General features: G+C 57.4%; 1 protein-coding gene across 1 annotated transcript in view; it reads left to right on the forward strand.

The window, feature by feature from the left end:
• Window positions 1–116: 116 nt before the first annotated feature.
• Window positions 117–13170, forward strand: part of LRRC75A (leucine rich repeat containing 75A) — a 41521-nt gene continuing 28467 nt past the window's right edge. The window contains exon 1 of the mRNA XM_032841217.1: window positions 117–479. Within this exon, the coding sequence (XP_032697108.1) occupies window positions 228–479 (252 nt within the window). The 5' untranslated portion in view covers window positions 117–227. The remainder of the gene's footprint in view (window positions 480–13170) is intronic.

A 13170-nucleotide genomic window follows, 5' to 3' on the forward strand; every position in this document is an offset into this window, starting at 1 on the left:
GGCGGGCGGGCGGCGAGCGCCCGGGGAGCGCGCCCGGGGAGCGCGGAGGGAGGAGCGAGGGGAGCGCGGGCAGCCGCTCGCCCCCGCCCCCGCGCCGCCCGCGCGCAACAGTTCCCCCAAAGTTGCCGCGCGGGAGGCGGGCGCGCCCGGGCGGCCGAGGGGCGGGCAGCGGGCGGGGGACGCGGCGTCGCGGCCGGGCGCGGGCAGGGCCGGCGGGCCGCGGCGGCATGGGCACCCGGCAGACCAAGGGCAGCCTGGCCGAGAGAGCCAGCCCCGGCGCAGCGCCCGGCCCCCGCCGCGAACGGCCCGACTTCTGGGCGTCGCTGCTGCTGCGCGCCGGGGACAAGGCGGGGCGCGCGGGCGCTGGCGCGGGGCTGCCCCCTTACCACCGGCGCGTCGGCATGGTCCAGGAGCTGCTGCGGATGGTGCGCCAGGGCCGGCGGGAGGAGGCGGGGACGCTGCTGCAGCACCTGCGCCAGGTGAGCGCGGGGAGGGGGTGCGGGGGGCGCGCCGGCCCCGGGAGCGCCCCGCCCCTTGCCGAGCTGGCCGGGAGCGCCGAGGGCACCGCCCAGGGCCCCCTCTCGCGGGGACGCCGTGGGTCTGGCAGCAGGTGCCTCGGCGCTCCCGCTGAATTTGAGGCCTCGGGGCGGGGCGGAGGAAGGCTGGCCCGGTGAGGCCCGGCTGAAGGGGACCTGTTGGAATAATGTCCCCCTTTCTCTCGTCCGTGGGCAGAGAGGGAGGCAGGTCCCAGGGATGGTCAGAGGGAGCAGATGCGGGGACGGATGCCTAGTCTGGATGCCAGGGCGCTTTTCTTCCTCTCTATCCGCTGACAGTCACCAAGGGTCCTCAGGGAATGCACAGTCGTCAATTTCCCCAGGGGGAGTCCAAGGGCACAGCCCTGGGACTGATGAAGTGCCAGTCCTGAGATCATTTGCCCAACCTTGGAGGCATCCTGCGTAGCCGTCGAGGTGGGAGACAGCTTTTATCTCCCCTGGCTTACTTCGACAGGTGCTCAGCCAGGAGCCTCTGCTGAACAGTGGAGAGAAGGGAGGGGGGAGCTGGCTTGGTTTCCTTTGTGAGTACCGGGCTGCAGGAACCTGAGGCACTCCGCCTTCAGCCTGTTCCTGTCCCTGTTCCGTTGGCTAGGGACTGACTGCCGATCAGGGCAGTCCCCTTTGCTGCGGGGCTGCCCTGGGCAGATGCTGTCATCCCCATCCCTGGCTTGTTTTCCTCCTTCACTTTCCTTTGAGGGAGGGGGCCCCCTGGTCCATGGATTTTGTTGAGAGGCAGAAGGGTGCATCTCCTGCATCACCAAACAAGTTGTCTTGGCCCAGCTTTTGGGGGGTGACTGAGTCCAGCCCCCATATTCCTCCTCAATTCACCCCAGCAATGGTGGAGTCCACTGCAGACCCAGGAGGGGGGACCTCAGGTGGCCTTTCTAAAGTTTCTCTATCACTAATGAAAGAGGCTGTAGGAGCGCTGCCTTCCTTGTAGGCGCTTCCAAAATCTAATCAGACACACATCCCTCCGGGGTTTTGTAGCACCCTTCCCCCTACCCCACTCCACAGACACACACCTTCTGTATCTGGTGCATTGTTACAGTGGAGTGCGTTCCCAAGGTGTGTGCTGCGTAGGGAGAAGGAAGCAGGGGCTTGGGGACTTGGGAAGACTTGGGGCTACTCCTCTTGCCTTTGCTTTTCCAAACAGCATCCAGCATGGTGCCTGAGATGCCTCTGGATCCCTAGGTTTCTTCTCTGAATTGAATCATTAAAAAAAGATGACATTATGCAGGACATAACTTCAGCAGGCGTGTGTTTCTCTATCTTTTGAAAATGGGAAACAGAGGATGGCTTCTCCAGAAACTCTGATGCTTTCAGACAGAAAGATTGATTTTCCAGACCATCCTGTCCCATGGAGTACAGACAGTCAGAAGGTTCTACTACTGATCATGTGCTTTTCCCCCAGCACTGGGGTGGGTGCTTCAGGGGGTACAGAGGAGCAGAGAGGGCTGACAGGTGGGGGTCAAGATAAACCCCACTTCAAGGGTAAAAGAACAAAGTTGAGCCAGCGTTCTCCAGGGCCATTTGCATAGGGCCCGCAGGCGTTGGCAGACACCTGGGCTCCTCCAGTCCCGCTGAAACTGAGTGTGATTCCACATCCAGAGGCTGAACCACTCCCTGGTTTTTGGAGAGTAGGTGAGTTCCTGTGGCCTTACGGGCTCCTTGAGACAGGGAACATTTCCTGGGAATTGTTGGTCTTGTCTGTGGCCTGACACCCTTCTTAGGTGTCTTAGCCCTTAGGGAGGGCTGATGGGGGGCAAGATGGGGTTAATCAGACTTGCCCCTTTTCTGTGAAAGGAGCAGGAAAACTTGCCTTCCTGCTCCTGTGTCAGGGTCCTTGGCCTCTGGCCTGTGGGTGAGGTCTGGGGTCTCTTTGGAATCAGTGATGGGCCTCTCCAAGGGGCATGGAGAGCTACCCTATTGCCAGGAACATACAGATCAGGGCTTCTCCCAGAGATGGTCATGGCCCCTGAGCAGTGTGAGAGGGGAGCCCCGGGGTCCGAATGGCTATGAGAGACACACACAGGCCGTGTTCTAGGACCCTGAGGCTCTACAGAGGAATGTCGCGCTGGATCTGTGCAAGAAGTGGCTTTTTTTCCCAAATTGTGTTTCCTTTCCAGTTTGCTCCTCTAGTCTGGAGGTGGTGATGTTCAGAAAGGGAATGAGCAGCCACTGAGAGACAGGAAAGACACCCCGGGCCTCACCAGGGGTTGGCTCAGCCCCTCGGGGCAAGTGTAGGTGAACGGGAACAGGTAGGGACCCAACAGCAGCCAGGACGGTCATAGCCCTGCGTTGCTTTTTCGCACAGTGCTTTCTCTTGTGTTTGAAAGTGTGTGTTTGGCTGCTGGGTTTGGGAAGGCCATAGCTCTAGGGCTAGAGGAGACTTGGGATCTTAGACCCTATGCTTCTCAGTTTTAAGTCATTAGCATCTGGAGCCCTGAATGAGCTATGGACATTCATCCCAGACCATGCACCAACATGTGTGTACAATCTTGCAAGAATTGCAAAGGGCTCGCAGACCCCAAGTTCAAGATCTGCTCTAGTCTGGTATCACGTTTCTCCCTCTATGTGACTTGCTACAGGCTCGGGAATGGAAGCAGGGACCTCGGGACCTTGGGTGGCATTTTGTGGCGGCTGCCGGCGTCACTCACTTCCAAGTGCCCCCCCCACCTTCGCCTCTGAGGTCTGGAGGGTGGTTTCCCTGATTGGAGACTCTCGGGTCAGTCTGTGCTCGTCACTTGCTGGAAAGGTATTAGGAGACTTTACCTAATGCTAACTGAGCCAAGCCCAGGGGTTCAGGCAGAGTGCCAGGAAGCTGCCCTGCACGAGTAGAGCGATCCCTCCTTCTGCAGGAGCTGTGTAATCGTGAGAAGAGCTGGGGCCCAAGGCGGCTTGCCTTCCAGTCCTTAGTCAGCTTTGACCTTGGACCCAGCAGATAACCTCCTGAGTTCTGTTTCCTGATTTCCCAAAGAATCACTGGGGGACTGAGCAGAGCAGATGGTACCAAGAATGTGCAGTGGAGTTAGCTCTACAAATCCAGATACATTCTCACAGCAATGATAAGAAACAAGAGACCCCGTCCCCCTTTGGGGCCGGCGGGTCTAGGGGCAGGGTCTTGGCATCCTCTCTCAGGCCAGGCCCAGAGAGTTTCTGGATCAGGGCTCTGTCTACATCGAAAGCTCAGGGCATGTTCAGAAATATTCTGTCACGGGGAACGCTTGGGGACAAAAGAAGCCAGCTGTGGGTAGAGGAAGCCATTCCTCTCCCCATCCCTGGGCTTCATTCCTGCGGGCCTGACCCTTCCCCCAGATGCTTCTCCCTAAGCCCCGGGCTCAGGCCTGCCATCTTTAAGGAGCCCTGGGAAAGAAGTACCTTCAGGCATGGAGAGAGGGCAAAATGAGCCTCTCTGAGGCACACAGATCGCAGACTAGGTTGTTGGCTAGCTTCGTGGGACGCTAGAATAAGGGGTCAGTCTCCCCAGGATATACCAGGCTGAAATGGCCCACCTGCTCATGTGCACCTGCCTCCCTGCTTCCCAGAAAGAGGGTCTGATTAGGTCAGTTTATTGCCATTCAGTATGGCACAGCCCTGCTGGGCAGAGCTCTTCCGGGGTTGGTCTGTCCAGTCCCGCTCAGTGATGTGGCTTGGGCCTGGACCCCACCTAAGAAAATCTCTTTCAGTGAGCCGCTTGGAAGGCCAACAGACACCCAGCAGGGAGGGCCCTCCCACCCTTGGCCTCGATCTGATTCTACCCTGACCTGGAACGCCTTTCCCCATTTCCAGTGAATGCCTCTTGCCTTTCCGAGGCAGCTTCCGTGTCAGCCCTTGGCTCTGAGAGTCACTCGCCTTTTAGGTCCCACGACACTGGGGAGCACTTAATCTTCTGCATAGAGTTTTTCACCTGACATAGAATTTGTTGGTCAGACCAAGTCACATGCTTCCCAAGTGTGGAGACCCCGCCATCACCGTTGTCCCTGGCATGGTGTTGAACCCCCGCAGGCCTGTGACATTCTTTCATCAGTCTGTGCAGCGTGAAGCTCTGCATCGCCACCCCCTCCCCCCATCACCGTGTGTTCTGGAAAAGCTCTCGAATCCCCAGCCACAGCTGGACATCTGCAGGCTTATCCACTAGGCGCATCCGTATGGTCATGAGATCCCACACGTTTGCCTTCCATGTGGCTGGATGTCCGGGAGCAGTGTCCTCAGGGCCTGGCTGTTCCTGACAGCCTGCCAGGTGGTGGTGTTCTTGGAGAGAGGAGCGGCCTGGTGCCCAGGCCTCCGTGGGCGCCTCAGGGATCCCATCCACAGGTGCAGTCCAGAGCCTCTGCCGAGGTTTTGTGGGAGGGGAGCCGAGCCGGCAGGGAGAGCCCGGCCTCCCCATTCCTGATCAGCTGCTTGTGCTGAATCATGTTCCGTTTGTCCACAAAAGAGAAACCTTCCTTTTTAAAATCCACTCCTCTCCGACTGGGCCGTCCGAGGGCATTTCCAGTTTATAAAGATGCAGAAGGAATCTGGGGCGGTCGCTGCTGGTTTACCAGCCCGGAGATGCGGCAGCCTCAGTCTGGCTAGCCACCATGGCACGGCAAGGAGCTGGGCAAGAAAGCTCCTCCTTTCTGGAACAAGTGCCCGTCTCCTCAGAGATAACCAGCCTCTGCTTTGCTCTTTGTCTTCATGGCTCCCAAAATACCCTGGGGTCCATCCATGGACTCCCCTCCTTTGGGCGCGGTGCCCCACCCACCCTTCCTCGATGCCATTTCATCTCCCTGCGCTGTTTCCTGGGGCAGATCCCATAGATCCCTTACTGGGCATGGTGGGGTTTCAAGAAATCCTCATGGAATGGATTTTAAACTTCTTTTCAGGCACACTCCCCTCCAGACCGCTGCCCCTGGAACTCTCTCTCAGGAGCCAGCACGGTCTGGCTCAGACTTCTGGAGTGTTTCCACTCCAAGCATGGGGCCAGGTTATCCTTCCAGCAGCCTACAGAGCTGACAGTGCCACTGCCCCCCCTCCTATTCCCAAGCTGCCAGCAGCTCCTCTGTCCCCACCATGCACTCCTCCTGTATCTGAGGGCCACCTTGCAAAAGAGTCACCAGGGTGATGATGGTCTTTCTCTGGCTTCCCCACCAGGATACGCAAGAGGTGGGGTCATCGACTAAGGAGATCCCATCCTTCAAGTGGGGATCTCTGCCAGCCATCTGCCCCCTCTTTCCCTCTAAGAGCAGCGCTGTGGGGGACCCGTGAGAAAAATGACACACACAGCCGTGAGCTCCATGCCCCCGCCCTGGCTGGCTGTACCGGAGCCTCATTCATTAGGAGAAACTGGAGGGGTGGGAGAGGAGCCCAGCTGTCCAAAATAGACTCAGTCATGGTGTCTCGGGCTCGCTGTCACTAGAAGAGCTGGCTGTCTTGTTAAGAACGGTGACCTTGGCACAGGGAGCAGGGGTTGGGGGGCCCCTCCTTACCATGCCTGTTCTCCTCCCCACCCCACCCACCGGCCCTGAGCAGTGCCCACGTGGCTCTCCGGGAGCATTTCCCAGCTTTTTTTTTTTTTTTTTTTTTTTTAAACTTTTATTAGTTCCAACTCCTGGCTGCTGTAGCCATATGGAGTTCTGCTGACGGCTGCTGCTCAAAACGATGTGGCATTTTGATGTTTCTAACTTTATCTTAAGCGGCATAGACGCAAGAGGCCCACTGGGAGGGTAAGGGGCTGTTTCAGAGCAGGGAGCCTGCAGAGGTGGCCTCACTTGGGGTCTGGGGTCAGTGCCCACCTCCAGGCTGTCCCCTGCCCCTGCTCAGACCTCGGCATCCGTCCTTCGCTTTGGTTTCTCTTTGTGCTTGCGCCTTTCTCTCTGTGTCCTCAGGCCCGAGAGGCAGGCTCTTTGCCTCTTGTTCATGGGCCCGCCCCTGGTCAGCTTCCTTCTGCAGCAACCCCCCAGCCTCCACGGCGGGAGGCCAGAAGGGGCTGGTGGAAGTCAGGATAGGGGACCTGCTCATTCCAGTCATCCACTGGGTGCTCCGGTCCCTTGAGCCAGAGGTCAGGCAGTCGGAGACGCCCCTCCTGTCTGCATGTCACTTTCTAGTCCATAAAGCATTTTCCCCATGTTTATTTTGCTCCTTGAATAGTCTTGGCAGGTTGGAAGGATATTGCTTACAGTAAAGAAAAAAAGAAAAAGACCTCTTTTTTTTTTAATATTATGAAAGCACTGAATAATCATTGTAGCAAAAGATGAAAATGCAGATGAGCCAAAAAGAAGACCGTGGGAATTAATTCATCTCTTCTACAATTTCATGCCTGTGCCTCCGGATCCTGTTCTAGGCACTGGAGACGCAGCAGACAACCAAACCGCAGGCATGATGTTTCCCCACAGCGCTTGGAGGGGTATTGAGGACCCGAGAGGCAGACCCTAGGGCAGTCACTTTAGCATGGCCCAGAGGAAGGGCCCTGTGGGGGATGGGGGGGACCTTCCCTGCCAACCAGGGGCCCTCGTTTCTGGTCCCAGCTCAGACCTTACCTGCCCAGCTCCTTCCTTTCTTTGGACTGAACACCCCCATCCACAGAAGGGAGGGGTGTTTGGGGAGGTCTGTCTGCCACCACTCATGTTCCAGCCAGGCTCCCGCGGTTTCCGAAAGACCCATTCATTCCCGTCTGTGGTCACTTTATTCCTTCCAGACCCAGAGCCAGGTGAACATTCACGCCCCGAGGTCACTCCCTTGTCCCCAACCCCTGGGAGAGAGCTGGGACACAGGGAGGGGCTTCTGGAGGGAAACAGACCCCTGGGGCTTTGGGGTCAACCCGACATTCCCACCCCCCACCCCTGCCCTGCCAACGCTGGCCACCGCAGAGGCCGGCCTGTCATGCATGCAACAGTCCTAGCTGACCCAGCCCTCCTTTGACAGAGGAGAGTAGTCACACAGCATGGGGGGCAGAGGCCAGAAGGGGGGACCTGCAGACCTTCACGTAGCCGGGCAGCAGTGTGTGAGCAAAGACCAGTGTTGACAGGGGCCTGCGTTGTCCTGTGTTGTGCTGTAAGCCCAGGGTGTCACAAAGGAGAGCAAGGCCAGTCCCCAGGCCTGGCCATGCCCTGCTGGGACCTGCTGCCTATGGGACTCATTCAGGCTTCCCCTCCCACCGCCACCTCCTCTGCCCCAGGAGACTGCCTGGGCCCCCCTCACATTGGCCTCTCCTCCCTCCCTCCGGTAGGCCCCTTCCTTGGTGCCTCTCTGCTGCCCCCAGAGACCCAGACTCCCAGCCCAGGCAGAGCTGGGGGGCCTTGTCCTCGGGGCAGGACCCCCGCCCAGCACCTTCTGCAACCTGGGCACACTAGTTGGTCTCACCCAGCAGACCCTCCCTCCTGAGCATTGATGGGGTGCATGGCCCCCGGACGAAGTGGGAAAAGTTGGGTCGGCCACGGTGCTCGTTTTTTAGAGGGCTCAGAGGAGCCTTGGTCCCGTGGATGGCGGCAAGTGAGAGTAGAGCCGGCTGTAGCCAGTCAGAGGCTCACTCTGCCGTTGACTCTGGCCACAGATGGAGGGAGGCTGGGCTGGGCAGAGAGCCAAGGAGTGGCTGCAGGGAATGGCAGTGGGGGTACCCAGAGGGGCAGGCACACAGCACGCGATGGCCACTGTGCAAAGCCCTTGTTTCCCACGGGGCTCCTAAGTGGACGCCAGCACCAAGCCTGGAGGCGGCAGAGAGCCCACCCTCCCCGTCTGCCCATTTCCCAGCTGGGGCTTTGCTTCACCTGCCCTGAGCAAACCCTCCCAGCAGCCCTGCTGCTCAGGTCTGTCCCCCCACCCCATGCCCTCAGCCTGGGTTCCCCAAGAGCACACCAGGGAGCTCCAGGTCTCCAGGTTTCCCGGGTCTCCGGGTCTCTCTGCACCCCTCCAGACACCCCACCTCCCCAGGGAGGGCCGTCCAGGGAGGCTTGCAGGACACCACCGTCCCACTGAGGGCCACCAGGCAAGGGGTAGGACCCCCAGGGAAGCCCTCCCCGTGCAGGCATAACACCCACCTGCAGGGAGGCCGGATGCAGAGCCTGGGAAAGCAGCTGTCTGTGAGCAACCCTCTCCCCCTGCCTCCATCACCCTGCTGCTCCTAGTTCCGTCCCCATGCTATCACCATCCATGCTGTCACCGCTTCCTGGCGCGGCCGGCTCAGGCCTCGCAGAGAGGCAGGAGTCGGGCAGGATTCCCTCCCACGGCGCTAGGGACCGACAGAGACCCAGAAAATCTCTCAGACAGGGAGACCCCACCCTGGGCATCACCCTGGATGTCTGGCCCAGCACACACCATACCGCAGCCAGCCGGGCCCGGCACACCTGACAGGGCCACCCCCTCCTCCGCCGTGCCCACCATGGGGAGGGTGGTCTGTGGTCAGCTAGGTGGCCCCAGAGAAAGAACGTGTCTTTCTGATTTTCGTTCCTGGTAAATGGTCAGACTGGAACTGTCCACCCCACTGTCCTGGAGGCCTGCAGACATAGCTCAGGTACAGGGCCAGGGCCCTCATCCCTCTGCTGAACACCAGACTGCCTTGCCCCGCCCAGCCCGGTCCTGTCCTTTCTGACAGTGTCACCACCCACTAACCACCTAACTCTGCTCCCCTCCCCACCCTCAGACCCCTCTCAGGCCTGCCACCCTGGGAGCTGTCCTCCTTTGCACCTGCCAGGACCCAGGTGTTGAAGATTCAAACTCCAGGACCCTAGAGTAAACTCAGCGTGATTCTGGTGTGTTTACCTAGATTGGTTTATAATCTCTTACTTAGGGCTCCTGATGGCCTTCCTGTGGGACTGTCACTTTCTCCCCGGGTAGGTAAGAGAGTTAAGAGAAAGCAGAAACTCCAGAGGAAGAAGCGTGGGAGGTGCTCTAGGCCCACCCGGAACCAGGTGCTTCACCCTGGCCTTCTGATGGGCCACCTTGACTGTCTTGCCTATTGAGGTCCCATTGGCTCACTCCTGGCTGTGATCCTGGGTCCCGGCCACCAGAGAACAGGAAAGGCTGGGGTTTGAATGTCTTAGAGGACCAAAGGACTTGGATCTGTCTCTTGGTTCCTCCCCAGAGGAATTGTACAGAGAGAAAGGGGTTCCTGTGGTTCCTCTGTTCCCTGGCAGACTTGGGAAACCAACGACTTTGTTGGTATGGAGGCCATTCAGTGAATCCAGATGACCCAAGGATGCCTCATCATCTTGGCTTCTTTCAGTGAGATGTAAAGCATCTCCTTACCCATACAGTTCCTTTGTAAGAGATAGAGGACACCCCCTGGTCAGCAGAGCCAGAGTCAGATCTTGGTGAGTTTAGTTCCACACGGACGCCTTTGTGCAGTACACGCCCTGCACAGCTGTATTTGGCAGCCTTGGCAAAAGGGCACAAAATTCCAGTCTTTATCAGCTGAGGCCACTCAGGAGCCTCATCCCTTGCCCACTCATCTCCTCAAAACAGCCTTCCCAAATCACCTAAGGCAAGAAGTGGTAATGTGTCAGCCACCACGTGATTTCTGACTCTGAGCCAGATGCTTGGCCTCTTCTTCCTAAATTGGAGAGTTAGAGCGATTGGGCATCTTCTGTAAGGTTCTGGCTCAGCACTCCTGCCTCTCAAAAGGGGTCAGACAGAATCAAGAGCATCCTGAGCGGGTCTGGAGCCAGACCCAGTCAGGAGCACCAACAGAGAATGTGTCCTTCCTGGCTGGGCTCCCATGGGCTGCGGCCTCCTGTGTCCCCGGAATCCAGGAATTCCCCTCCAGTTTCCCAGACTATTTCCATTCCCGCCTCCACTAGTTCTAGGGGAAATAAGGTCTGGATGCTTCCCATCCCCTGTAAATACCCTCCACATCTCCCCATGAAATTATTCCATCCGATGTAGTTTTCCTAGGATATGCCGGTGTTTGGAACTTTTTATTATTCTCAGCTGCAGACTTGTATTTTCCACTTCCTTCTGGAGTTGTGGAGTTTTGTGGTGGAAACACTTTGAGGCAAGATCCTTGCCTTGGGGTTTTCCAGACTGCTGGTGGCCCAGAGACCCTCAGGAGTGTGGAGGGCTACAGTTCTTGGATATAGAAACTGGACACAAAAGAGGTTACGGGACACTTGAGTGGCTCAGTCAGTTAAGCGTCTGCCTTGGGCTCAGGTCACTGTCCTGGGGTCCTCAGATCCTGGGATCACCCACATCAGGGTCCCTGCTTCCCTCTGCCCCTCCCCCTGCTCTTGCTCTCTCTGACAAATAAATAAAATCTTTTTTTTTTTTAAGATTTTATTTATTTATTTGACAGAGATCACAAGTAGGCAGAGAGTCAGGCGGGGGGCGGTGGGGGGGAAGCAGGCTCCCCGCTGAGCAGAGAGCCCGACGTGGGACTCGATCCCAGGACCCTGAGATCATGACCTGAGCCGAAGGCAGCGGCCTAACCCACTGAGCCACCCAGGCGCCCCATAAATAAAATCTTAAAAAAAAAAATGGCTCCAAGATTCCAAGAATTCCCATCTCTTCAGAATTCATCTGCTGGTAGAGAATCCATCACGCTGAGTGAGAAGAACAGACATGTTTTTGGTATATGACGCATCTCAAAGAGAGGCTGGTGCATGAGCAAGGACCCAGAAGCAGGCACTCTGGAGGGGAGGAGGAGAGGGCCATGCCCAAAAAGGGGAGGGGTGTTGGGATGGAAATGAGAAACTGTTCCAGAAACTAGCAAGGGCTGGCGGCGGTCGCCTGGGTGGCTCAGTCAGTTAAGCATCTGCCTTCAGCTCAGGTCGTGATCCTAGGGTCCTGGGATTGATTCCGCATGAGCTCCCTGCTCAGCGGGGAGTCTGCTTCTCCCTCTCCTCCCTGCTCATGCTCTTTCTCTCTCTCTCTCAAATAAATAAAATCTTTTTAAAAAGTGAAATAAAATAAAAAATAAGAAGCCGGCTAGGAAGCCCAGAGGAGCAAGGGCGGTGGGTCAGGCACAATGCTCCTAGGAGTCCTGCATGGGCCACGCTCTGGAGGGAGGAGGGCCACCAAGGGAAATCCTGTGGGCCGAATGCAGGGATGCCGGGATGGAAAGAGGGGCCCGGTCCCTCCTTGCTGGAGAGCTCCAAGCCTTTGCTGGGCCTGCAGCTCTGGCCCTCCCACCTCTACCCCTCCCTCTCATGGTCCCAGGAAGCTGTGGACAGACTCAGTGACCTCCCAGAAACCAGGCCAAGGCCCCCCCCCTTCCTTTGCAGCCTCTGAGTCCCTCGGACGGATTCCTTCTTGCTGCTGCTGGTTGTGGCCCTGTTCCTTGCGTCCACGGGGAGAACAAGGCCCTGAGGAGCAGGGCCTGAGAATGGGGAAGATTCTAGCAGACTGGGGCCCCTCCTGGGGGGCCCTCAGAGAGCACAGCTGTGACTCCCTTCCCAGGCCAGCCTCTGCCCTCCCCTCTGCCGGGAGAATGACATGAGGCTCCTTAGTGACAGGTCATCGAAGTCACTGATTCTGCATGGAAGGTTCTCGGGGGAACTGGCTGATTGTGGAGGTGCAGACCAGGCCTCACACTGGGCCCTGGGCCCTGGGGGATCTCCTCCTCCTCCTCCTCTCTCTATACCACTTCCTGCTCAGAGTTGAGAATGAGCTGGATTCAGGCTGGATCCCTTCTCCAGCGTGACTCATCTCTGCTCACCCGGATACTTGGAGGCTTTGCCTGGGCCTTGGCTCTGACCTAGAGATTTAAAGTGGTAAAGACCGTCAGTTGTTTGTGACGGTTGCTTTTCTGTCACCATGGCTGGGCCATGGTACCCAGCATTGGTGAAACACCCGTCTAGATGTCACCACTAATGGATTTTTAGATGAGATTAACATTGAAATCAGTAGACTTTAAGGAAGGCAGGCGGCCCTCCGCAATGTGGGTGGGCCTTGCCCAATCAGTTGAGGACCTTGAAAAACAAGGTGGGAAGGAATTCTGCCTCCAGATTGCCTTCAGACTCAAGACAGCGACATCAGCTGTTTCCTGGGTCCTCAGTGGGCCAGCCTACCCTACAGACTTCAGATTTGCCAGATCCCATAATCACATGAAACAATTCCTTATCTCTCTCTCCTTATCTCTCTCTCACACATGTACACACACACACCTTACTGGTTCTGTTTCTCCGGAAAATACTGACTAATATTCTTGTCCTCTACGGGTTGTGGCTAAAGAGAAGGAGTTAGAAACCTCAGGGGACCCTAGGGCCCTCCCATCCCTGCTACTCGCTCACTGTATGAGAAAACCCTCCAGTCCTCAGCTTCTCAGTCTGAGAAATGGGCTGTTTCTGTGAACTATGTCCTACTTGGAAAGCAGGATGGTAGGAGCCAGAAGGAGGGTCTGAGTCGTTCCTCCACCCACCTCTTTGTCATTACCTACAGTTCCTTTGACAATGGACCAGAACCTTCATCTAAAAAACAGACAAAATTTACCCCGGAGAGGGACAAATGCATTCACCAGAAAGCATAAACAACTCACACAGACTGTTTCCCAAGCAGAGAGATCAGGAGGCCGCTGGGACTGATGAGAAAGTGCTGAGAATTCTGGAATGTAGAAAAGCCAGGGGCCCTCGGGGACCCCCTGGCCCCAGGCTTCCTGCAGAATCCCAGCCCCACAAGATGTGGGGAAGTGAGGAGGGGCTCGGAAACT

This window comes from Lontra canadensis, unplaced genomic scaffold (genome assembly GCF_010015895.1).
Source record: "Lontra canadensis isolate GAN:19392208 unplaced genomic scaffold, GSC_riverotter_1.0 scaffold122, whole genome shotgun sequence".
Lineage (NCBI taxonomy): Eukaryota > Metazoa > Chordata > Mammalia > Carnivora > Mustelidae > Lontra > Lontra canadensis.